A 27,455-nucleotide genomic window follows, 5' to 3' on the forward strand; every position below is an offset into this window, starting at 1 on the left:
TATGTCAACTGTGGGTACAACATGGGGTACCTGCGACTTTCCTGCAGGTTAGCTGCACTGAGCCATAGTCATCTAATATATCCTGTGGGTATGGTGTGCCTTCTGAATGCATACCATACCCACAGAATATAATAGAAGTCTATGGTTTGGTGCAGCTAACCTGCAGATGCTCTGTGCTGCGCTTGCAGATCAGTGTGAATGCAGGATAATAGTAGTTAACCCTTTTATCGATTTGTAGAAGCGCAGTGCATGAGTCTTTTAATATACTGACCTTTTTTTCCTCTTCCAGCTTCTGCTGGCATTGCTCTCCATCTCCAGGCTTGGCGATGTGCACTTGGTATCACTTCACCTGGGACAGAAGTTACAGAGGAAGCGTGGACTTATGTGGCTCCTGCTCTCTCCACAATCGCCTGGTTCCTCCACTGCCGGCTCGATGCACTCTGATCCTCTGGGATGGAGCGCTGGCAAGCCCACATTGCGATCATTGAGTTGCCAACCCTAGGCATATGCTTCTCTGGTTTGATGTCGATGTCCACATCAGAGGGTTCCAAGGGCCACATGTGGCCTACAGGCCACTGGTTGAGCACCCCTGCTATACACAGTACGAACCAAAGCCCATGCGAGAAAAACTGAAAGGAGCCGCACAACGACTTCTACTTTAGCTGAGCCATCGTTGCCTTTTCCCCTCTCATTGCACGCCATGGTTATTAGTATTACATTTATTCTGCTATAAGTATCTATGTAATCATGTTACATCAATTACTAGAACTGAGAATTCTGGTGGAAATATGTCACCACTGGATACCCATTGATACTAATAAAAGTCTTGTTTTAGCTTTCAGCTGTTGTGCAGTAACACTGGTGGTTTTAAAAAAGAGGTCTACACTTTGACCCCAGCACAGACAAGTGAAGCATACAACCAATCAGATTGCAGCTTTCTTAAGAATTTTATAATGAATTAGATGGCGAGTTATTTTGCACTGCTGTTTGTGCTAACTGAATAAATGCTTTCTGATCTTGTATTTTAAGTCAGTTTAATGATTCGTTTAGTAAAGATCTTGTCTTCTCGAGGATAGAAAATGATGAAATGAAGCTGACATCCAGTTTTGTCCTTTACTAACCCAGTTTCAGAGTCCGGATGCCCCTCCTGTGTCTGGCAGACTGGTAGCTGAGATTAACCAGTCGTAAATCTGTCATTACAGATGTTGGCACTGCTGGCTTTACAGACGGATCATGAGAAAGCGTGTTGACTTTCTCAGACAGCAGGCTATCTTTCAGTGTATGGGTAACAGGATGAAAAGAAGTTCTGTTTAGGGTTCGTAATCACATCATGCACTCAGATCTTTATATTTTGATGACTCTTATGTACTTCTGTAGCAGAGACCACGGTTACCTGTGAATGGGTTAATTTGCTGTGAATTTCTGATCTTTCTCTCTGGTTAACATCCACATTGTTTTCTTTTCCCAGGACAATGTAATAAGATTTTATTTGCTTCACAATCACGTCTTTGTTTTCATTTGATGAAGTGGCATTTACCCCCCCAAACATACCTTGAGCTTGCAGCCATGGCAACACACGCTGGATGCTACTGCGCTGTCATGGAGATCCCTTTCTGTCCAGAGGATGAAATTCAAGGGCTATTAATTGCTAGAAGAGCCCTCGTTAAGAAACAGCGGCATACCCTCATTTAAAAAAAAAATACAGGCCATGTTAACCCTCCAGGCAATATATGCTGTATGTTTGCACTGCACCCGAGACTTTGGGAGAATACTGGGATGTTATATAGTTTCTGTAATATAGTGAAGTCTTCCATTAATATGTATTAAAACCTACTGTTTGGATTGATGTAGGTTAGCAGTTTTCCTTGTGTTCATGTAGGCTGATCTGACCAGCTCATCCAACTTTAATCCCGGTCTCTGAAATCAGCTTGTCCAACCAAACTTCTGAAATTTATAGCACTGGAAAATATGTGCCACATCAATACAGGCATTTGAAACATGATGCCACCAAGCAGGAGTTACAGGTGCCATCCTGAAGAGCTAATGGAACAGGAATAATGGTCAATAAGAAGTCTCATCTTTTTGACCGTTTTTTTTTAGAGTTTAGTAGGAACTCCTTAAAAAAATGCAAAAACACACACACTGTGGTCCCCCCCCCCCCCCTAGTAACAAGCTTTCTGTTGGATAAAAATAAATGTTCAAGAAAAAATACTACAAAAAATAAAGCCTTGCAAAATGCTCAGCTTGCTTCAAGTTGCTTCTATTGGTTTTAATATGTTAAAACCAGTTATACTTGTGTTCAGGTGTGTATATGCTGTACACCAATCAGACATAACATTATGACCACCCTCCAATTATTGAGTAGGTCCCCCTTTTGCCACCAAAACAGCCCTGACTAATCGAGCCAACTCCACTAACCCTCTGAAGGTATTCTGTGGTATCCAGCACCAAGCTGTCAGTAGTAGATCCTTTAAGCCCTGTAAGTTGAGAGGTGGGGCCTCCGTGGATTGGACTTTCAGCACGTCCCACAGATGCTCGATTTGATTGAGATCTGGAGTATTTGATGACACCTTCCATTGCTCAGTGGTCCAGCTTTAATACTTATTGTTGGCACTTTTGGCTGTGGACACGAGTCAGCATGGGCATCCTGACCGGTCTGCGGCTACATAGCCCCATACACAACAAAAGGCAATGTACTGTGTGTTCTGACAACTTTCTATCAAAAGCAACATTAACTTTTTCAGAAATTTGAGCTACAGCAGCTCTTCTATTGGATTAGACTACACAGTCCAGCCTTCCCTTCACACATGCCTCAGTTAGCCTTGGCCACTCATTACTGTCGTTGGTTCTTTGGTGGTGGTCCCTGACCACTGCAGATTGGGAACATCCCACAAGAGCTGCAATTTTTGAGATGCTCGGACCCAGTCGATTACCCATTACAATTTGGCCTTTATCAGAGTCGCTCAAATCCTTACGCTTGCCCATTTTTTTTGCATTCAGCACATCAACATTAGGGACAATATACCCACTTTCTGCCTAATATATAGTGGGGCATACATTTATATTCAGCCCAACTGAGTCAATACTTTGTAGAACCCCCTTTCACTGCAATTACAGCTGCAAGTCTTTTTGGGGATGTCTCTACCAGCTTTGCACATCTAGAGAGTGAAATTTTTGCCCATTCTACTTTGTAAAATTGCTCAAGCTCTGTCGGATTGGATGGAGAGCGTCTGTGAACAGCAATTTTCAAGTCTTGCCACAGCTTCTCAATTGGATTTAGGTCTGGACTTTGACTGGGCCATTCTAATACATGGATATTCTGTGATCTAAACCATCCCATTGTAGCTCTGGCTGTATGTTTAGGATCGTCGTCCTGCTGGAAGTTGAACCTCTGCCCCAGTCTCAAGTCTTTTGCAGACTAACAGGTTTTCTTCTAAGATTGTCCTGTATTTGACTCCATGTATCTTCCCATCAGCTCTGACCAGCTTCCCTGTCCTTGCTAAAGGAAAGCAACCCCACAGCATGTTGCTGCCACCACCATGTTTCACGGTGGGGATGGTGTGTTCAGAGTGATGTTGGCTTTCCACCACACTTAATGTTTTACTTTTAACCCAAAAAGTTCAATTTTGATCTCGTCTGACCAAAGCACGTTCTTCCACATTTTTCATGTGTCCCCCACTTGGAAAACTGCAAATGGGACTTTTTATGACTTTCTTTCAACGATGGCTTTCTTCTTGCCACTCTTCCATAAAGGTGGAGTGCATGACTAATAGTTGTCCTGTGGACAGATTCTCCCACCTGAGCTGTGGATCTCTGCAGCTCCTCCAGAGTTACCATGGGCCTCTTGGCTGCTTCTCTGATTAATGCTCTCCTTGCCCGGCATGTCAGTTTAGGTGGATGGCCATGTCTTGGTAGGTTTGCAGTTGTGCCATACTCTTCCCATTTTCAGGTGTTGTATTTCTTCATGAGATGTTCAAAGCTTGGGATATTTTTTTTTTACAACTTAACCCTGCTTTAAACTTCTCCACAACTTTATCCCTGACCTTTCTTGTGTGTTCCTTGTCCTTTATGATGCTGTTTGTTCACTAATGTTCTCTAGCCAACCTCTGAGGGCTTCACATAACAGCTGTATTTATACTGATGTTAAATTACAAGTGGACTCTATTTACTAATTAGGTGACTTCTGAAGGCAATTGGTTCCACTAGATTTTAGTCAGAGTTATCAGAGTAAAGGGGGTTGAATACAAATGCACGACACATTTTTCAGATAATTATTTGTAAAAACATTTGAAAACCATTTATCATTTTCCTTCCACTTCACAATTATGTGCCACTTTGTGTTGGTCTATCATATAAAATCCCAATAAAAAATAGGGTTAAACTGTTCTCTACTCTATTCTAAAAAATAATCCTTTTGAAATGCTATAAATAAAATAAAGATGCTAAAAAAATAGTGTGAAAGTACTATAGATCAGTAACTTAGAAGATTTTCACTGAGCTTGCTCATAAACATAGTAAATTTAGGAGTGAGTAAAGAGAGCCAGTGCTTTGGCTATGTAGGGCAGAGCAACAGGCTCACTTTAAGGCTTCATGTACACAGATGGTGTAAACTGCCGGTACATTTCTTGCCCGAGGTACTGCAGGTGGTGCAGTCAGCCTTAGAAATGATTGGCTGTATCTGGGTTTATATTGATGCTTTCATGTATCAGCATAAATACGTGCTTACATGTATGACTTCTCTGCAGCAGAGTCTGTGATGAGGCCATACATTATACATGCATGCACTTGTTTGCGCCCATTCACACCATATGGACCAGCATAAACAGGAGTGCGGCCATTTGCTTCTGTAGCCGGCTTTTCACACTGCCTGTGGCTCACTGGGTGGGTAAAAACACTGGGAATTAATGCCTTAATGCGCTGTGTGCATGAGGCCTAATGCTGACCTCCTAATTGGAAGTGTATGTCTACCACCTTTTGCTTCCCCGCCACTGTTCAGCCACCAAGCGTACCTTGCGTAAGGTAAGTATTGCATTGTGGAGCGTTGCAATGCAGGTGCGTTGGGTTGCACCTCGTCGCAGAACACATTACCATAATGCAGCAGTGTGAATACGGCATGAAGGGCAAGTACAGTTGTGTAAAAAAAAAAAAAATCACTTTAGGTTGAAGTAAACCATATTTTTTCAATCTATTTATTTTTAGTGTTCATTTGGACACTGTTATTCTCACTGCTACTGTTATTAACCAGTTGCTGCCTGGCCTATAGCCAGATGGCGGCCGGGCGAGCAGCTCGTCCCTCCAGGTGGACGCCATATGGCGTCCTGGCGAGCAGCTCGTCCCTCCAGGTGGACGCCATATGGCGTCCTTTCAGGCATGCGCAGTGCGCCTGCCCGCAGGACCGCTCTGCGGCGCGATCTGTTACCGGCCATGTACCTCGGACACGACCGATGACAGATCCGTGTACCGGCCCCGTTTCCAGTACCATGTGACCTGCTGTGACCAATCACAGCAGGTCACATGACAGTTGTGTACAATGGATGGCTTCCTTTCATGCCATCCATTGTATACTAGTGTGTCTAGCTGTGAATGGTCACAGCGATCACATGCACAAGCTGGGCCAATCACAGCCCAGCTGTGTCATGTGATTAGCTGTGGCCAAATCACAGCTAAGTGCTAAAAAAACCCTGAATGAATCAATGTCATTCAGGGTAAATGCTTGCTTATAGCAAAGTAATCTCCTAGATTGTAATCTCGAAAGAGCAGGGCCCTTGACCCCCTTGTGTTTTGTTTTATTACTGTATTGTCTCATGTACTGTCCCCCACTATAATGTACAGCGCTGAGCAAACCTTTTAGCGCTATATACTGTATAATAATAATAATGCTTTGCTATAAGCAAATTGTGTAAAAAAAAAAAAAAAAAAAATACTGATCACTTCCCCAAAGTAGTACAATGTTACTATGGTAACATTATACTACTTTGGTCATAGTGAAATATGAAAAAAATCTTAAAAAAAGAGAAAAAAAAATTATACATTTTTTTTTAGTACTGTCACCAGTGAGTGTCCCTGATCACTGCCATGCCACTTATATGATGATGCTGTACTGCACTGGTATGTAAAAAAAAAAATAGTGAAAGTTTTTACAATTTTTTCATTTTCCGAAAAAGTGACAAAAAAATTACAACTTCAAAAAACTCGCCATGCCTCTTATGAAATACGTCGGACTGTCTACTTTGCAAAAGTGGTCATTTGGGGGATATCTGTACTGTTACATTCTTGGACCTCAAGAAATTAGATTGATTAAATTAAATTGATACATTTTTCAGATATATCCCATAGTTTGTGAACTCTATAACTTTCCTACAAACTAAATAATGCATCCTAATTTGGGTTGTTTTCACCAAAGACAAGTAGTAGAATACATCTTGGCCTAAATTTATGAAGAACAATTATTTATTTGCAAACTTTTATAACAGAAACAAAAACTTGTTTTTTTTCCCCCCAAAATTGTGTGAGCGCTGAAACCTGAAAAATGGCCTGGGCAGGAAGGGGGTAAAAATGCCCAGTATGGAAGCGGTTAAAATGATACTCACATGTGACCAAGCCTGGAAGCGGGCAACTGCCATTTGTTTATTTTTTGTTAATGACAAGAATGACTTACTAATCCAAATAATGTAAGTTATTTTTGCTTATGTGTCCTGTCTTCTCTCCCCTTTCTTCCTCTTTTAACAGGGATTTGGGCAGCTGCAGAAGCCACTGACTTTGCTGTTAATCAGTTGCTGTGAGGAGGGAGTGGGGTGGGGGGTTTCTATGAACACAGGCAGTGCTGTATGAGAGCAAGCCCGTAGGTGTGCCCCCATAGCAAACAGCTTGCTATGGAAGCTGATGGGGGACCCCAGAAGAGGACGTTCAGTATAACAAAATCGGCTTTACAATTATTTTAAAGCCGAGCTCTACCCAAAAGGGAAGTTCCGCTTTAAGGCCTTGTCCCCAGCTCCCGTTAAGGATTGGCACCTTTCGGGAGTGGGTACCCGATTTTGATAGGTACCCGCTCCCACTTCAGCTGCGATCGGAATCGGACGTTCTCCTTCCACCCCCTGTTCTTCTAGGACGGTTTGTCGATGTTTCACAGGCATGCACAATTTTAAAGCATGACATGCTTGGTATCTATTTACTCGGCATAACATTGTCTTTTATATTTTGAAAAAAAAGGGTATTATATTGTGTTTGTGTATATTACAATGCATTAAAGTGTATTTAAAAAAAATTGTGTTTGAAAAATCACTACACAAATACCACATGGCATACAAAATTGCAGCATCAGCTATTTTTACTCTCTAGAGCATTTGCTTAAAAAAAATATAATATTTGAGGGGGTTCTAAGTGATTTTCTAGGGAAAAAAATGCAGCTTTTTACCTATATGGGAGAAGTGTCAGAATAGGCCTGGTGTTAAAGTGTGTAAACTGGCAGTCAAAGCAGAGGTATGGACAATCTTTGGGTTGGGCCCATCTCAGCTCACATGCCTTAGGACAGTTAGCAAACAAATGCTCATCTGCCATTCATGATGCCAATTAAAGCCTTTATAATGCTACTAATACTTTTTCACTAAAACTGTATGAGGACTTCCTGTATGGTATGATATATGTGGAAACCAGTTTTACTTGTTTTACTGTGTATTTTGTTGGAATCCCATATCTATTCTACACACCTTGCAACTTCTGCAGCTTTTTTTTTAAAGCATTTTCATTCATTTTTGCTACATTGTTTTCATGTGCTGTGCCATTTATCTTTGCAGTTCCTGTTCTAGATTTACTATAAACTTAATTTATTTTTATGTGTTTCAGTTTCCAGAATGTGGATTCTATGGGATGTATGACAAGATCCTCTTATTCCGCCATGACCCAAACTCAGAAAACGTTCTGCAGTTGGTTAAATCTGAGGCAGATATTCAAGAAGGAGATCTCATTGAAGTGGTGCTTTCAGGTAATGGTTTCTTTTCTATAACCATTCTATCACACAGATTTTTTTGTATGTATTATTTTGTACCCAACCACCAACAGCCCATATTCTTAAACTAGAGTAAAATTTTAGTGGGTTAATTCAACCAGTGTTACTGGCATAACTATAATGGTTTTGGGTTGAAGGGGGGCGCAGTCTGTTTCGCTTTAAAGAAAGAGCCCTTAGCACTGGCAACTGGAAGCGAAAACAAGGCTTTTATTTACTTGGGTCTGATAGATAAATGAAACAGCCAGGAAGTGAGGAAATGTGAGTTTAGGAGTAGTGTTGCAAAGCCAGGGTTCGTTAGCCATGCTTGGTTCAGTGTAAAGAAAGTGAAGCTGTGGGGGCTCTTAGTCCTTTTAAATCGAATAGCATCCCCCTAATATTATGTGGATGTAGTAAAAACAGTTAAACTTACCGATTTTATAGTATATAGCCTTTTTAAATCTCAGTTTTTAAAGGTAATGTTTAGTAGAAAAAGCAATTTTGATGGAATTGCTGCACTTTGCCAATATGAAAAGCCAATAAGGTCTGTTAAAGGTACTTTTCCCTGATATTTACACATTACTGACTAGACCAGCCCTTTTCAACTAGGGTCAGAAAAAATGAGGAAGGGTTGTAACAGCGCAAACACTGCAAAGTCCTGGGAAATAGTAGTATGGGGTGATCGTGGTATTAGTGGCTACTGTATGAAGAGCGTAGGATTCCATGTGGCACTGACGGCAAGGCTTCCAAATAAGCTGTAGCAACCTCTGTAGATGAGAAAAGGAGAGAAGCGCCTCTAAGTGCAATAAGTCTTTTTATTCAAGTCTAAATGTAGAAACACTCACATGTGTGAAGTAATCATAAGCTTAAAAACCGTGGTTAACAATAGTTAACGGTGGGGTGGTAACCCGGGTGAAGAGCTGTCATCTTACTGCGATGTGGGCAGGTCAGCCCTCGGCTGGAACAGCGTGGTGGCTGGAGGGGAACAGCGGTGAGGCCAGCCGGCCTGCACGTCCTTCCTCAGAGCCGGATGGAACGCACGCTAGAACACAGCGGCGGCGTGGCCGTGATGATGTCAGATCCCAGGGTGCACTGCGACGCGTTTCGGAGCATGCGCTGGCTGTGGAAGGCGGAAGTGCGCTCCTTTTTCAAGCAGGGGGAGGTGGATGAACAGGGGTGAATATATAGGGAATGTGAGTCTAATTGATCAATTAACCAGTGATTGACCATTGCTGTAAGGTGAATAGTGTAAAGTCATGGATGTTAAATGGGGGGGTAAAGGAAACCAAATGGAAAAAAGAGAGGATGTAATAAATAAGAGAAAAGAAAAAAAAATGATGAAATGAAAAAAATGATGAAAGAAAGAAAAAATGAATGAAATGAAAAATGACATTAATAAAAGATTTTTGAACAGTTGAAAATCGAAGAAGCTATGTGAAAAAAGTTGATGGGGGGTAATAAGAATACAGAATAAAAAAGGAAACAGAGCTAAAAAAATAAAAAAATTAAAGAATTAGGAAATTAAAAAATGTATAGTGGTATATATATGTTATAAGATTAAAATTAAATTATTAAATTTACAAAAACCACGGTTTTTAAGCTTATGATTACTTCACACATGTGAGTGTTTCTACATTTAGACTTGAATTAAAAGACTTATTGCACTTAGAGGCGCTTCTCTCCTTTTCTCTTTTCAACTAGGGTGCCTTCGGGTTTCTTCAGGGGTGCCTTGGCGAAATGCCTAAAAGTTGTCCTAAAAAGTGTATACAGGCCAGCAGGTGCATCAAGCCTGCCTTTTAGCCGCAGGTATTTATTGTTCACCATTACAACCTTCCAGCCACCGGCACCCTAACGACCAATGGCGTCATCAGATGATAAGGGTGCAATCGGTTGCCTGCACAGCATTTTTGTTTGCCCTTTCCAATTAGCACAATTAGTTCAATGAGGGAGAGAAACTGCGGGAAAAGAGAAACATTGAAATACTAGTGTGCAAAGGTGGATTTGCTTTGGAATAATCATCTCCAATGTTGGACGTTCTACATGTGTGGATGTTGCTGTGTTATGTAAAACTATTCATTTAGCTTTTTTGATATTTTAGAGTGGACCTCGAGATTGTACAGAATTTGAAAGGTTGCCTTGACTGAAAAAAGGTTGAGGAACACTGGTCTAGACTATGGTTCACATTTACACAGACACCAAAGTGCCTTCTTTTGCCGCCTTCTCTTTCCCATGCTTCTTTAAAGGTACTTGCACACAGTACTAATGTTTGAACATCTGTATTCCTGGCCAAAATCGCAGGCATTTATTCTGCATGTATTTGCACATACCTGCGTATGCTTGTAAAATAAATTCTACCATCCAGAATGCAATGTTTTGAGGGGTGTACTGTACGTGCAAAAAAAAAAACTGACCAGCAACTCGGATATTCTTTTTTTTTTTTTTTTTTTTTTTTTTTTTTGACCTATACGTAGCACATGTTTATGCACCTGTGTGTACAGGAACATTGAAAACAATGGTCTGCATTTACATCAGTAGAAAAAAATTCTTGTATGCTTATTAATGATGACTTTTTAGGCAGCAATATGCCAGAAGAATAAAATGATTTCAATGACAGTGAAAGTGCTCTATGATTGAGAAACATGGGGCAGTTTCTGAATGCTGTTTTAGGCTGCTTTCAAACTGATCAGTTTTTAATGTGCTTTTGTTCAGTTTAAAGGCCCTTGCACTGACAGTTTTTGATGTCTTCCTATTGACTAACTGCCCTTTCTTTATTGTACGATACGGGACACAGAGCAGGCTATTCATACATATGTGAGTTATGTCACCTATAGGTGAATAGACACTGGCTGACCAATCAGAGAGGAGTCTTCCCCTATATAACTCCTCCTAAATAGGAAGTACTTCAGTTTTTTGCCAGTGGCTTTATCTGCTAGCCTACAGGGCACTACCCCCTTCCTGCCCAGGTCAATTTCCAGCTCTCAGCGCTCTCACGCTTTGAATGACAATTGCGCAGTCATGCAACACTGTACCCATATGAAATTTTTGTCATTTTTTTGTGACAGAGCTTTATTTTGTTGGTATTTATTCACCTCAGGGTTTTTTATTTTTTCTTAAACCAAAAACCACTGAAAATTTTGAAAAAAAAAAAGTTTTTTCTTGGTTTTTGTTATAAAATTTTGTAAATAAGTGGTTTTCCTCCTTCACTGATGTGCGCTAATGAGGCTGCAGTGATGGGCACTGATAGGCTGCACTGATGGACACTGATAGGTGGCACTGATGAGGAGGCACTGGTAGGTTGCACTGATGGGTATTGACAGGCATCACTGATGGGCACTGAAAGGCAGCACTGATATATGGCACTGTTAGGTGGCACTGACTGGCACCGCTGGGCGGCACTGATAGGCGGCACTGATGCACACTGATGGGTGACACTGAAAGGCAGCTCAGATGGGCACTGATGTGGCATTGATGTGCACTGGTAGGCACTGATATGTGGCACTGATGGGCACTGGCACGTGGCACTGTTCAGCACTGACAGCTGGCACTGATGGACACTGACAGGTGGCACTTCTGGGGCCACACTGATCATCAGGGCACACTGATCATCAGTGCCCTGATGATCAGTGTACATGTGCTCCGTGGAATGCCGATTACCGGCTCTCCTTTCCTTTCCTTTGTCAGCGTGACAGCTTGTGAAGAGAGAAATGCCGATAAGCGGCATTTCCCTGTTTACATGCGATCAGCTGTGATTGGACACAGCTGATCACATGACCGAGCCAACATCTTTGGCTCTTTGCGTGGATCGGTGATCCGCTTTGTCCGAGGGACACAGCGCACTGCCGATCGCCGCACTACGCGCTCCCTGAGCCGCGCATGCTTGGTGAGAATGGGAGGACGTCATATGACGTCCTCCCAGAACGAGAGAACCACCTTGCGCCTGTCATTGGACTATATGGTGGGCGGGAGGTGGTTAAGGTGGATGGTCACTGAAAATTGCTTGTGTTCTTGGAGCATACCTATGGTCTAATACGGTTCCTTTGAGAATCATGGACTTTAATTGGATCCATTTGCAAAGCTTTTAGCCGCAATGGATGGTGCCTGAGCCTCGCTGGATCCAGCCATATGATGCTGGACCCTGGTTGAATGGAACCCTATGCAGTTTTGAATCTGACCAAGGCGTTTTCCAGCAGGCTGCTATACAAGTCTGAGGCAGTGGTCCCACATTATGAGGACCGAGTCCTTGAAGGTCTACATGAGAGGGCATGCCATGATGTATGAAGGTTGAACTCTTGGTGTAATGCTGAGTCCTGTGGTGGGAATGGTAAGGTTCCTCCTCTTTTTCTCTTTTTTGATGAAAGAGGGAAAAGTAGAAATGGGGGGGAACGCAAAGGTTGCCACTAGGGGTAGTGCTTCATTGCTTACATCTGCTGGTCTTTTTTTTTGTGGTGCCTGGTGCGCACACGGCCTGCAATGGCCGCAGAGTGTGCGCCCGGTGGGAGTGCGTGCACATGCACAGTAACGGCCGTAAGTCAGCCATGTTTATTTATGAATCTGGCGTTCCTGGGCACACATGGGGCTACTGCAGCTGGAGGTGGCCAGGACTCAAAGAATGCTATCTAATGGAAATGCGAGTACTCTCCTGGGGGCTAACATTGGCCGGTTCACACAGGCGGCTGTACCTTTGGACGTTCCATGGAAATTAGCCGTAGCAGTGAGTGTATTTGATCACACTACCTGGCATAGCTGTATCCTGGGATCTCTGTATTTTTTTTTTTTATCTGGATTTAATTCATTGAGTGCTATAGGAAGGAATGTCTTCCAGAAAGCGGGGTGGGGGAGGCACAGCAAGAAAAGGCACTTATGCACCATCATCAGATCTGGAGGAACCTAGTCGCAATTCCGCTCTTAACCTCTCCTTGAAGGCCAGGAGCCTCTGGGCAATCTGAGCCACTACGTTTGTCTGGAATTGTGGCTACTACTGGTGCATCCGTTTCGGCGTATGTAACCAAGGAGGATCTTGCTTCAGCCTTAGCGTGTTTAGAAGAGAGGATCGCAGGAATGATTGCATCTGTTTCTCAGGTGATTAGGTAATGGGAGACATCCCATTCACCGAATCTGCCTTCACCAGGAATGGTTGTAACCAGAGAATGAGGGGGCATTGGAGGACCTGGAAGAGGGCCAGGCAGTAGAGTCTCTATCTGATGGATCTCTGAGTAGAAACAGGCGGTTTCAGCTTCTCAGTCTCAAAGGTTATCAGTTCAGGAACTTGCTGATATGGTCCGTTCAGGATTCCGGTTACCCCCCCATTGGATCCTCTGAGGTTACGTATTTTTCTGTGGGCTCCTTAAAACCTCAGCAGAGTACTCAGCCTTTTCTTAAAACAAATCATGTATGCTGATTGGGATCACTGTACAGGATTTTTGTCCCACCATAAAAAAAATTTTTTCTCTTCTATATCATATGGAAGAGAAGTTTGTTAAAAAATGGGGCATGCCTGTGGTTGATGCAGCTGTTCCATCCCTGAATAGGTCATTAACATGTCCTGTGGATAACGTCCAGGTTTTCAAGGATTCAGCAGATAAGAAGCTGGAATATCTGCTTAAGGCCTCCTTCGCTCTGGCAGGTTCAGCCACACAGCGGTAGCAACTATTGGTATTTGCCAGTGTCTTTCGGACTGTGTCAAATGGTTGCTGGAAAGGCTATCAGTGCAGGGAAAATATTCAGCTGATGATTTTGAGGATGTTCTTTGTTTTGCGGTGGATGCTCTCTAAAGCTGAGTTCCACTCACACTATAAAAAAATAAGTCAGCAGCTACAAAAACTGTAGATGCTGACTTTTAAAAAAAACAGCCACTCACCTGTCCCTTGATCCCGCGGTGTCCTCCCCGCAGCCCGCTTCACCAGCCGCCGGGTGTTCCAGGCACCGGCATCTTCAGTGTGGGCACGCGGCTATGACAGTTTGTGGCTTCACAGCCGGGTGCCCACTGTGCATGTGTGAGTAGCACTGCGGTGCGCTTCCTGGATGGCCCCGTAGTCTTCTGGGACCTGCCACGTGTCCCAGAAGACTACGGGGAGGGAGGGTAAGAGGACAATTTCTGCTTCTGATCGCCTAGGCGATAGCAGCGGAAGTGGGAGCGGGTACCTGTCAATTTTGGGTACCCACTCCCCCCCCCCCCCGCTCCCCAAAGGTGCCGATCCTTAATGGGGATCAGGAGACCAGTCTTTAAAGCGGAACTTTTGAATGGAGCTCCGCTTTAAGGATTAATTTCTGCAGATTTCTTGCAGGACTTTGTGGCTGAAGAGTTGGTCGGGGAAACTGCCATGTAAGAAATAGTTTGCAGGTTTTCCTTTTCTTGAGGAGCTACTGTTTGGGGAGGATTTGGATAAATATATCCAAAAGATTTCAGGAGGAAAGAGTTTTCTCTGTTACCTTTTAAAAGGAAATCCAAGCGCTTTTTTTAAGGGATCAGGGGCTTTGACAACTGGTCCCTCATCTACCAGACAGTTGTTTTGTTGCACGCAGGCCCCAGCTTTTAGGGGTAGGACGCATGGTCAGAACCCAAGGAGACCCTGGGAGCAAAAATCAGCCAAGACAGATCCTAAGTCCCCCTCCTTAGGAAGGGGCTCTCCCACTTGTTCGGGGGAGGGAAGGCTTTTGAATTTTGCAACTGCCTTGAAGACTCTAATTCAGATCAGGTGGGTCATTTCTGTGCTTTCTCTGGGGTACAGATTTGAATTTTGGGTCTTCCTTCCTCCCTGGTTTCTACAATCAAATGTGTCTAGAAAAATCCAGAAAAAGAGGAGGCTGTTGCAGGTACTCGATCATCTGTTCTTTCAGAGGATGTTCAGCGGAAGTTTCAAATCAATGGTTTTATTCAAACCTGTTCATAGTCCCAAAGCCAAAATACCTGCATGTGCCAATATTTATCTCTCACCAAAAATTTCTGCGCTTTGCTGTAGGGATTCGGCATTTACAATTCATTGCTCTGCCCTTTGTGCTGACCATGGCTCCTCGAGTGTTTACGAAGGTTCTGGCTCTGTGTTGGGGCTGCTCAGAACTTTAGGGGTATCAGTTATAGGTTCTCTAGATGATCTGTTGCTCAGAGGTCAGGTGGTGCCAAGTCTAAAGCAGGATGTGGCCCTTAAGGTTTAGGTCCTGGAACAATTGTACTGAGTGCTCAACTTCAAAAGGTCAGCCCCGGAACCAGTACGGAGCCTGGGATATTTGGGGATGATCCTAGATGTGGTTCAGACAAAAGTATTTCTGCCTCCAGGGAAATGTTGCGCTCTGAGCAACCAGGTTTGCAGTTTAAAGGCCAAGAGGTGTCTTTCGATTTGCCTCTGTATGAGATTGCTGGGGAAGATGGTGTCCTCATTCGAGGCGGTATCCTTTGCGCAATTCCACTCCAGACCACTGCAAAAGAACATTCTGACTGTCTGGCATAAGAAGGTTCTAGCCCTGGATTTGGAAAAATGGATATCCTTTCGGCCAGTGGTGTGCAAGGTGGTTACCACCGATGCCAGCCTCTCAGGTTGGGGGGCAGTCCTGGAGGAGGCCACTGTTAAGGGCACATGGCTTCTAGGAGAAAGGGTTGTACCTATCAATGTCCTGGAACTTCGGTCAGTGAGACTCGCTCTGAGGTATTAGAAATTCAGGCTTCGGGGTTGGCCAGTAAGGGTTCAGTCCGACAATGCCACAGCAGTAGCATACATCAACCACCAGGGTGGTATCAGGAGCCGAAAGTCACAAGAGGAGGTGAATTACATTCTGACCTGGGCAGAAAGTTATGTTCCAAGTTTGTCAGCAGTGTTCATTCCAGGTGTAGAGAATTGGCAGGTGGACTGTCTCAGCCACCAACATTTGATTTCTGGGGAATGTGCTTTGCATCCTAAGGTTTTCTCGGCAATCTGTCAGTGATGGGGTTGCCTGGATGTACATCTGTTGGCATCCAGGTTCAGCAACGACCTATTCTGTGTCCAGGATGAGGGACCTTCGTGCGGCAAAGGTGGATGCCTTAGTGATTCCTTGGAGTCAGTTTTCCCTAATCTGTGCTTTTCCTCCGGTTCAGCTGTTGCCATGTCTTCTTCGCAGGATTCAAGAGTAGGGTGTTCTGGTGATTCTGATTGCTCCTCCCTGGCCCAGGAGGGCCTGGTACATAGACATAGCGAGCCTGGCAGTAGACAGGCTTTGCTCCCTGCCGTTCAGGCCAGACCTGCTGTCTCAAGGTCCTATATTGCACCCAGTTTTACGGTCGCTAAATTTGACAGCATGGCTATTGAATCCCAGATCATAAAGTATAGGGGGTATCGGATTCTGTCATTCCCATTATGTTGAGCGTTAGTTTCTATAGAAACATTTATTACAGAACTTGTCAGGTTTACATTGCCTGGTGTGAAGTCCAAAAAAATGGCATTTCTCCCTTTGATGTTTTCCCGGGCACTTACTGGATCTATGCTGGTTTTCTGTTGATGAACTTTTTACTTGAAATTTCTGGCTGGGACTCTGATTTATGGAAAAACATATTTATAATTATTTCTAGCGCTGAACTTTTTTAATGTATGTTTTCTATATTGTAACCTGCAATACTGTGCTAGCTACTAGTGTGGGTTCTAACTACAGAATTTAAAATAGATTTTAGCATGATTTTGTCTAGTATACATCTAATCACATGTTTCTGTTAATTGCCATTTCCAGACCTCACACCAGGCAATGTAAGCCTTCCACGTTCTGTAATAAATGTTTCTAGAAACTATCTTTCTAGCGCTCAACATAATGGGAATGACAGAATCTGCTACCCCCTATCCTTTATGATCTGGGTGTTGAAGGATTTCTCCCTTTTGATGTTTTCCTGAGCACTTATTGGATCTATGCTGGTTTTCTGTTGCTGGACTTTTTGCTTGAAATCTCTGAATGGGACTCTGACTTATGGAAAAGCATATTTATATATTTTTTTTAGCGCTGCACTTGTTAATTTAAGAAATATGTGATTGTTAGGATCCTGTTGTTTGTTCAATCAAGTCTGGAAAATAAATTGGCCGTTGGTACTATTAAAGGCCAGGTTTCAGTGTTGGGTGTTTTTCCAGGTCCATTGCATCTCACTCTCTAGTTTGTACCTTTTTGCAAGGAGTAATGCGTTTAGCTCCGCCTGATAGGCTGTGGGACTTGAACTTGGCCTTGGAGGTTTTGCAGAGACCACTGTTTGAGCCTATTAGGGAGATTCCGCTAGTCCTGTTGACCCGCAAGAATGGTGTTGGAGTTGGCAGCTCTTTATTGTAAAGAACCGTTTCTAGTTTTGCATCAGTGTAAAGTGGTATTGCAACCTCAGCTGTCTTTTTTTTACCAAAGTTGGTTTCTAGTTTTCATCTCAATCAGGACATTGTTCTGCCTTCATTTTTGCCTAGGCCGCAGTTGACAAGGGAGAAATCCTTGCATACCTTAGATGTGGTATGCGCTATAAGGGTCTTCCTGAAATTGACGGTGCGGGTCAGGTAGTCGGATGCTCTTTCTGTGCTGCCTTACGGCCAAGGAAGGGGCAGGTGGCATCCAAGGTGACTATTTTGCATTGGATCCATCAATAGATTATTCAAGCCTATGGTTTGATGGGTAAGGTCCCACCCTTTCCGGTAAGAGCACACTCTACCAGGAGTTTGGGGCATCTTGGGCGATCCGCCATCAGGTGTCAGTGGCTCAGATTTGCAAGGCCGCTATAGGGCTTCGGTTCACACATTCACAAGGTTCTTTCAGGTGGATGTAAGAGCCGCAGAGCACTCTGTCTTTGGCTACAGTGTCTTGCGAACAGCTGAGTAAGTTTTTTTTTTTTTTTTTTTTTTTTTTTTTTTGTGTGGGATTGTTGGTGGTGGCTATCATAGTGTCACCATCCCGTCAAAATTTCTTTATTGCTTTGGGACATCCCACATAGTCATGAATAGCCTGCTCTGTGTCCATGTATACTTACCTGTAAAATCCATTTCTTGGAGTAAGTCACGGGACATAGAGGTCCCTCCCCTCTTTCTGGAATTTCACTGCTTGTTACAAAAACTGAAATCCTTCCTGTGTAGGAGGGGTTATATAGGGGAAGACTCCTTTCTAACTTGCTCTGTGTCCCATGATGTACGCCAAGAAATGGATTTTACAGGTAAGTATGTAGAAAAAGTCCAATTTTCACACTGATCATTTTTACAGTTAAAAAAGCAGAAGAAAGATGCATTCCTTTAAATCCTATGGAACTCTTCACACCAGTTAGTTGTGTTTTGGTTTTAAAAGTTCTGCTTGCTGCATTTTTTGCGCGTGTTTAAATGGCCCTTTCACACTGATCAATTTTTGATGTTATTTTTGTTTAGGTGTGAAGAGTTCCAGTTAAAAAGATTTGTTTTTTCTTTCTCTTTTCTTCCACATTTCTTAACTGTACCACTGAACAGTGTGAACGCAAAAGAGTATTAGACTGGGTTCACACTAATGCAGTGCAGGACACCGCATTTAATTTGCACAGGAATTGCACTGCATTTCTGTGCGAATTACAAGCTATGTCTATGCGGTGCGATTTGAGCCATACATTACATACACAGGACCCTTTTTTTTTTTTTTTTACCCGCACGTGAAACTCGTCGCATGGTTGACAACATCCATGCGATGCAATGCGATTTCTGGCCATCCCATTGCATTTTGCCATCTGTTTTGGGGTATCATTAATTTCACATTGACACCGGCACCAGATTGCATGAATGTGATTTCAATGTGGTGCAGGAAACGCACAGGATTCCTATAATTTCCTGCACCACATCAGTGTGAACCCGGACTTCGTAAATGGACCATTTACATCCGTTCGCTCATATGAATGCATTGCTGTCCAATTTTCATCCATCAACAGATGGATGAAAAACGGACAGACAATACGCTTGTGTGAAAGTGGCCTAAAGTAGAACACTCAACCCTGACCATTGTTTTAACTCATTACTTTGCCACAACTTACAACTTTATCTCCAGTATTATAATGAATATAGGTTTTTATTGTAAAGATAGCAGATTAATTTAAAGATGAATACAAATATATTTCACAATATGCGTTGTGCAATTGTAGCGTATAAAAAAGAAACCTTTTCCTGCCTGTCCTATGGGCTGTTTTACTGTAAGAAAGTTTATGGGGGTTACATGTTTTTATTTTCTTAAACTCGTGTTTATTAAGAACATTCAAGTACATAAAGATCAATGTACAGTAGCAAAATGGGAAGATAAGTAGACAAAGGCTGGAGTCACCTAACCTGCTCAGCTTGATACAACAGTACAAGTACATTGTTGATTTGAATAGAAATACCATAACAAAGAAAGTGAAATAAGAAACGTACAGGGGGTTACATGTTTTCAGAGGTTACATTAATTGATAAAAGGACTTTCTTTTTATTGTGCATCTGGTATCCGATCATTTCAGCAGTTTATAGGCTTTTGCTTTCCAAGGTTACTTTAATATTTCTTTTTTTCGTTGAAGAGTTTATTTTTCAATCTATAAGAGAGTTAAAACATTACTTTTTAAAAAATTACTTGTTCACAGTTTAGTTTGTTAGAACAACCGATTGCCTGTGCTGTTTTTCTGATGTAGAGTCTGGCCCACTCACATATTCCATAAGTGATCTAGGAATATCTCTGCATGACCAATGGGGATACCACAACCCTATCCTGTAGTCTTCATTGTCTGTTGGCCATGATATCTGCAATCTCTCTTCTTCCCAGCCTTGGCCGTTCTGGTGTTTGTGTATCTTAAGTCTCACAAAATTTCAGAGGCTCTGAGGAAAGAATGAAACAAAGACTCATAAATGGCACCTCCCAATACCTTAATCACAGAAAATACAGACCATAATATATATATCCCATTAGTACCCCATGCAGCAGTGGTGTATTTATGTTGTGTTGAAATGGGATGTTATAAAGATAATTTCTTTTTATATGCGCACGCGAAAAGTGGCTATTCCACAGCTTGCCAGTCCATAAGATTACTAGGATCAATGAGAATTTTTCTGCACTTAAAGAAAATGTATTTGGCCTTAAAATAGAAAAGTAATGTGGTCATTACATCTTAGGACTGGCAGACTTCATTGTGTTCAAATTGCTTCATGGGCTTAGATAAACTTTAAAGTATAGATTCACCTTTTAGAATTAAATAATAAATGCACATTTGTTTGCAGGTAAAACATATGTGCATTTATTATTTTTTTCTCCAGGAGCCAGTAAACCATTGCACCAGCAATCAGCAGATAACTGGTGCCATGCAGGTCTCCTGCAGACCTGGGATGTACGAGCAAGCAGATATACTGACAGAATGAATTAACTAACATGGCGCTTCACAGCACCATGGTAGTTCATTGAGGACTACAAGCTGACAGCTGCTTGAATGAGTGACGTGGCCGTGTGAGGCCTAATGCCTATGTAATGGTACCTTCAAGTTATACCTGCTGAAGTCATTTGAGGGTTATGCTCCACCTCCAGGTGACTGGATACTGGTAAAGAGCAAAGCTGAAGCCCAGCCTTATATAATCGCTCCCACTCCCAGCATGCCTTGAGGGTCTTGCTAGTGTCCATAGGTGATGGACATGCTTCTCTATAGTAAGGGAAATGTTTTTTTCTGTATTCCTGTTCTGATCTCCTAGCACATTTTTTCAGTGTTGTCTGACTGCTATGCCCCGGAGACTTTCTTCAGCTGTACTCATTTGGATCAGTTGCCTCTCAGCCTTCCTGTTAGCCTCAAGAGGACTGTACCTGGATCCTGCAGGCAGCAGAATGGGGGCTGCTAATAGTATTAGATCCTGTGGGAGGGATCTCTCCTTTGCACTGAGTGAACTGAGAGAACTTGTAGGGTTCTGTAGAGGTCCCAGGCCATGGTAGACTGCAGAGAAGCACAGACCCTTATGAACCCTGTGTGGGTATGCCTGCAGGAGGGGCAAAGGTTGAGTCAGACTTTTTAAGCTCTGGTGCAGAAGATGTTGGTTTGGTAATTGGCCCTTTATCTGTGTACCTGTTAGGCCAGGGTGGTGTCCTGCATCCCCTCTCGGTTTTAAGAACGTGTTTGCTGAAGGAAACTTGGCTACCAATCAGTAGCCAGGAGCTTGAGGTGATTCAGCTCTCTTTAGCACTGGATCCCACTCTTTTAGGGTCTCTCAGTTGGGGTACAGTCAGACAGTGCCAAGGTAGTGGCATACTTCAATCATCAACAGGGCGCCAGATGTTGCTCTGCTCACAGGGCATTGGAGCTTATTCTGGTCTGCGCAGAACTACTTGTTTAGGCCCTGTCCACAGTGGCCTCTGGAGGATGGGGATGGAAGGCATTCCAGTCATTCTCATTGCACCAAATTTGCACAGGTGGGTATGGTACTTGTGCATAATAAAACTTCTAATTCTTCGTGTCCCTCCCGCATCATCCAGTCCTATTCTATAAAGGGCCCATGTAGCGCCCTGCTTCATGCACACTAGTTTTAATAGCATGGCTGTTGAAGCCCAGGTCCTGAAGGACAGACGCATGTTAGATCCAGTCATTCCTGCCTTGTTAAAGGCTGTGAAATTATCTTTTGGCAAAGTCCACCACCACACTTGGAAAGTGTTTTTTGCTTGGTGCAAGTAGTAGTAGTAATTTCACCCCCAAGAATTACTCTGTGGGAAGAATTTTGTACTTACATTTTTACTTTCAATATTGAGCCAGTCCTGGGCCTTGAGGACCAAGATGTTAGTGGTTCTTTTTCAGAGATCCTTTGCTTCATATTCCTTGGTGAGAACCTCTGTTCAAGTAGTACCTCATAGAGTGCCTCTGGTGCATCCTCTGTTGACCTAAATCTGAAATTTATTTTCCAAAAAGCACCATTTGAACTAATGAGGGATGTTTCTCTCCCTGTTTTTCTCTCTTAAGGTTGCTTTTCTCTTGGCTATTACTTTGGTTTGGAAGGCTTCATAGTTGACAGACACATCTCTTAAGATACCATTTATTGTGCTTCACAAGAATAAATTGTTTTGAGGCCTAGAGAATCATTTTTAACCAAGGCAGTTTCTTCCTTTCACCTTGACCAAAGCATTGGCTTAATGTCTTGCTCCTGTTGCTAGGTGCATTCATCTACAAATCATTCAACACTAGGACCTTCGGGGAGGAGGGGGGGGGACATGCCCCATTTAAAACAGGAGGAGTGCTGGTATGAACTATTTAGAGGATATGGAACTGCATAGTGGGATTTTGAGAAAATATTGCTAGAGGTGAACTTACACTTTAATAAGATTTACACCCCCTATAGAAGGTAATACTTTGTTTAAGGATCTGGTAGACAAGAGGTAGAGGGACTTATTTAAAGCTCTTTTTTATTTGGGTGGGCCCTGTCATGCAACCTGTAGTTGCTTCTATGGCAGTCTGTCAGACGATGGCTGTCTGGACTAAAGCTATGGTCCAAAATCCTAGTTCCCTTCTATTGGATGCCACTGTCCACAGTCAGACCTTTTATCTACCGCCTTACACTATTACATGAATGACTTGGTGGACACAGTATGTCAAATCTCCAGAATCAGTCCTCTCTCCATTCATGTGCTTAGTGTCCTTTGACTTAAATGCTAGTCATCTGAGCTTCCATGTAAGAAACAGCCTGAGAAATGATACTCTGGAACAAGGCGTCTGAGACTTTCTCGGGCCAAAAGGCTAGTAGGCCAACAGATGTCCCCACACTCCTAAGAGTGGAAATGTCCTATCACTGGAAAGTAGCCTTTAAACAAGTTTTGGCTGGCTTGGAGGGCCAGATCTTATGAAAGTACCTTCCTATCTTGGACTTGGCACTGGAAGACTGAGAGGGACACAGAAACCTTTCCTAACCTCAAAAATAGAAGTCATACTGGTAGAGGCACAAGCCACCTTCTTCTGAGCGAGGGGAAAACTCTTATCCATTGTTATCTCCTTTAAATTGTGCATAGTAATCACATAGGGGGTTGCTCATTCGTCAAAGGAACCATTTAGAGAATACTTTGTATTTTCACAATGAATGCAAAATTAACTCAGATTGAACGAGGTGGAAACACGGGGCCTTGTATTCTTTGAGAAAAATACAGTGCGATTTCTGAATACTAACCCTTTGAGGGTACCATGCATCAGGGCACCTGCTCAGCATGGCATCCGGGAGACAGCATGGATCGCTGTAGTAGCAGTGACTGTTGCAGTCATTCTTCGTTACCACAGGGTTTGTCCAGGTATACAATATGTATACTTCGTGCCGGTTCACATATATGCGGATTGGATGCGGTTTGAACATCATCCAATCCGCATGATGGGAAAAAAGATGGTTTCCTATGGTGCCTGTTCACTTATGTCCAGTGCATTAGTGGTGTGGATTCAGTGCGGTTTGAAATCTAGTCATGTATAATTTCTGAGCAGTGCCTTCAGGTTCATGTGCGGATTAAAGACTACTGACTTCTATGGGAACCGTTTCTCAACCGCATATATGTGAACAGGATAAAATCCTGACTTAATCCTGTCCTGAACCTGATATAAACCTGACATGAACTGCTGAACAACTACTGTGTCAATTAGCTGTGAAACCTGAGCTTCAATCCGCACCACATATGTGTGAGATCAGCTTGGTCAAAGCTGGACCAATTTAACTGGGGAAAAAAGCACATACCTGAAATTCAGCTTTAAGGTGCTACAGAATGCCCTCTTGAGTCTGTCAAGCCTTTCCTGACCTGTTTGTTATGTGAACTTGTTGGTGTTTTTTTGTGATGTTGCCCATCCCTCAGTTGGACTGCTTTTGAATATCTCAGTTGTAATAATTAATCCCTTGGCGCAGACGTCACACCAATGTGCGGCGTCACCAAGCTGGGCAATTTTCCGTGGGGCCGCATATTTGCGTATCTGTCTTTGTGCTGGGAGAGCGCTGCATCACGTGCTCCCAGCACCAAGATCGGGGTGTCACTGAGCATCCCAGGTCCCGTACTAATAATTGGGACCTATAACTTCTGATTCCGGGTCACCCGATCGCTGTGATAGCCTCTGTTTGGCTATCACAGTGATCAGTCACTGTGAAGCCCACCTCTGTGTTTTTCTCTGAATGGAAGAGAGAGATACATTGTAAAAATGAAAATAATTGTATATTAAAAAAATAAGGAAATAATCCCTAGATCAAAATTTGACCTAGGTCAGTGCAAGGGTTAGTATTAGTATCAGTACTAAATTAGTGTCAGTATTTTAGGTAGGACAAGAAAAAGAAAAAAAAAGAAAAACACACAGTATTGTTTCTGGGCTGGAGAATTTATTTTAGGTTGTTTTTTGGTGGTAGGTTATGGCAGTAACAAGAAACACACAGCTAAATTAAAAAAAAAATATATATATTTTTTTACTCTTTTGGGCCAGTTTTCCTTTGATAAAAAAAAATTCAGAAGATATCCATTGCCAATTACCACCAAATGAGAGCCCAATTTGTCTTGGAAAAAAAACCGTGGTATAACCCATCTGAATACACAAAGTAGTTGTGAGGATATGCACAGTTTTACTAACACATGAAGTTGCAAAATTTTACTTTTAGTACCTGGTCATACCGGTGCAATTTCGGGTGCTATTTGGGAATTGAAATTGCACCTATTATCGCATCCAATAAATGTAAATGTCAGGGTCTTAACATGTGCGATTTGCTGCAGCGTGATTTCTAAAGTAGTTCTTGCATTACTTTTTCTGCAGTTTTTTTTGCGATTTCACATTTATAGAACATAATAGATATCGCACCACAAATTGCAAGAAATCGTTGAAAAACTTCACAAGTAGCAATAAAGTCTTCAGAAATCTCACCTGAAATCGTGCTGAAATTTCACACAAATCTCAGCGGAGTCACCGGTGACTTAAGGCATTAAGATTTGTTTTACCCTTAGGCGTTAAGGGGTTAAAGAACCTGTGTCATGTACTGTCTAAGAAAATAGAATTTTGGACTTGATAGTAAAATCTGTTTTTTGGAGTACAGTACTTTTGTTCCTGGACATAAAAGGGTTAAGAGGAACTCTAAATTAAAGTTACATTTTGGCTGTAAATAGGACTCATTGTAAGACCCCATATTTATTAAATAGCTGCTAACATTGTCAGCACTCAGTATTCTTCCTCTAGTTGTTCTAGGAATAGAACTGTATCCATACTGAAGGTAAAAGTGCTGCCCTCTATACGTTTTAAAGAATGGGGTCACAATCCACAGTCCATCTATAGCTTGAATGAGGTCAGTGACATTATACAGAGACTGAATCCAGGCAGGGACTCTGTGTTAATTATAACGCAGTGGAAGCAGCCAATGTTTAATTATGCCTACAGTCTACATAAGAATTTTTCTACCACCAAGGGCACATTCTCCTCTGCATTTTAATGACATTTTTGTTTCCAATGGATAGTTAACCTATTTTGTTATTATGAGCAGAGTCTTTAGCTTTCATTCACACCTGAGTGATTTTGAAGCTATGTTTGGGTGTATTACAGGTGTTTTTCTAGTGTTTTTTCATTTGTGTCAAGCTTTAGGAGTTTGTTTTCTGGGCTAGAGGAGTAGAGGAATTTTTCACTCAAACACACGTGAAAATGTGCGTACCGCACATTTACGGGTATTCCTACTGAAGTCTATGGGATCAAAAATGCCCAAATACTCTCAAAAAAACCTAATCTACTTTTTTGAGCATAGAGCATAGCGCATCTGAACGCACAAGTGAGAACAGTAACAATTAGAAAGTATGGGATTCTACCTAGCAAGTCGTTGTCAGGTGTAGGGAAAGGAACTGAAAATGCTCAAGGGTGAATAGGGGCTTCAAGTACGCATGTCATTAGACAGTACATATAACATACTCACCGACCACTTTATTAGGTACACCTGTTCAATTGCTTGGTAACACAAATCGCAAATCAGCCAATCACATGGCAGCAACTCAATGCATTTAGGCATCTAGACGTGGTGAAGACAACTTGCTGAAGTTCAAACTGAGCATCAGAATTGGGAAGAAAGGACATTTAAGTGACTTTGAGCATGGCATGGTTGTTGGTGCTTGTCCAAGTATTTCAAAAACTGCTGATCTACTGGAAATTTCACACACAACCATCTTTAGATTTTACAGAGAATGGTCTGAAAAAGAGACAATATCTAGTGAACAGTAGTTGTGTGGACGAAAATGCTTTGTTGATTCAGAGGAGAATGGGCAGACTGGTTTGAGATGATTGAAAGGCAACAGTAGCTCAAATGCCCACTCGTTACAACCAAGCAACAGAACACCTGTGCATCCTCAGGTAGGTAAACGCAACACTCTCAAGGGTGTATGGTGTAGCATGCTATAATATAAGGCTGGACACAAAAACCAAGAGCAAGTCACACACAATACACAGATACGATCAACCAGCACTTACACCATTGTTTCTAAGCAGGTGAGAGACACACTAACAAGTGTAAAGCTGCCCTGGCACATCATACAGTATTCACTCAGCACCGCAAGAAATAACAATCCAACTGCAGTATTTTTGCACTGTCAAAACCTCCACTTTTATTATCACACAACACACAGGAGGATATATCTCATGGTCATCACAATCTGCATAATAACACACACTAATAGTAATGTATCACAGCATGAAATAAAGTCATCTTTTGACACCATCACAGCATAGAATTAATACATTACCAAAGCTATGGGAAGAAGGGAAGGAATAGACCTCATTAAAACCATAATGCACAGGAGATCATGGAGAAGCCTAGGACACAATCAAGACCGGTGAGTCCATGCAGCCTTGACAAAAGTCCCATCGTCGGAGCGTCCCCTTTCGCAAGGGAGGGCTTCTGATTTCATTGTGTCAAGGCCTCTCTTAAATATCCTGCTTCAGTGCTTCTGGCCACACTCCCAAAATGAGCAGTGCCTTTTACCCATTGCAAGAACCATTTACTCAAAAACACCAAAACAACTCTTATCTAATACTCCCAATCCTAACGGCACAAACCAGTAAACTTTTCTAACTACATAAACTACTTCCTATCTTTTCAAACTTAAACATTTCTTAAATGTGCAAACAAGTTCACAAACAACTCACAAACAAATCCCCCAAGAAACAAAGGGCCCAAGGCCAGCGCATTTCATTGGCATTAAATATGTCCATGTGAATGAGGCCTAAAAAGGGTAGATTTCCAATTTTAGCAGCTGCCAAGTGCCAGGTAGAAAAGGTGTTGCTCAGGTAGCTTAGTAGATACAGTGCATGTTGGAATTCCTGCTTTGCCTATTTTAACATTGTATGCAGTGTTTGGGCAAGGTGTTCTGTTGAATGGCAGGGCCTGCCAGGAGAATGATTGCAGCACAGCCCCTAATGGTGACCAGAGCAACATGACACTCGATGCACTTTGCATCCAGCATTTTTTTAAAGATAGCATTCAAATCCTTGACTTCAAACAAGCATGCAGCAAAAGAAAGTTGGCAAAAAGTCAAATTTCTTCATCTGTATACTTCTTTTAGGTGAGTGACTCAG

The 27,455-nt window shown here is 42.5% G+C and overlaps 1 protein-coding gene across 1 annotated transcript in view; it reads left to right on the forward strand.

Annotated features, from left to right (window-relative positions):
• PRKD1 (protein kinase D1) overlaps positions 1 to 27,455 on the forward strand; it is a 228,790-nt gene that overhangs the window by 99,698 nt on the left and 101,637 nt on the right. Inside the window, exon 2 of the mRNA XM_089671269.1 lies at positions 7,843 to 7,981. Coding sequence (XP_089527395.1) covers positions 7,843 to 7,981 — 139 coding nt within the window. The remainder of the gene's footprint in view (positions 1 to 7,842; positions 7,982 to 27,455) is intronic.

The sequence above is a fragment of the Staurois parvus genome, unplaced genomic scaffold, assembly GCF_062004578.1.
Source record: "Staurois parvus isolate SC_StPar_1 unplaced genomic scaffold, SC_StPar_1.0 ptg000104l, whole genome shotgun sequence".
Classification (NCBI taxonomy): Eukaryota; Metazoa; Chordata; class Amphibia; order Anura; family Ranidae; genus Staurois; species Staurois parvus.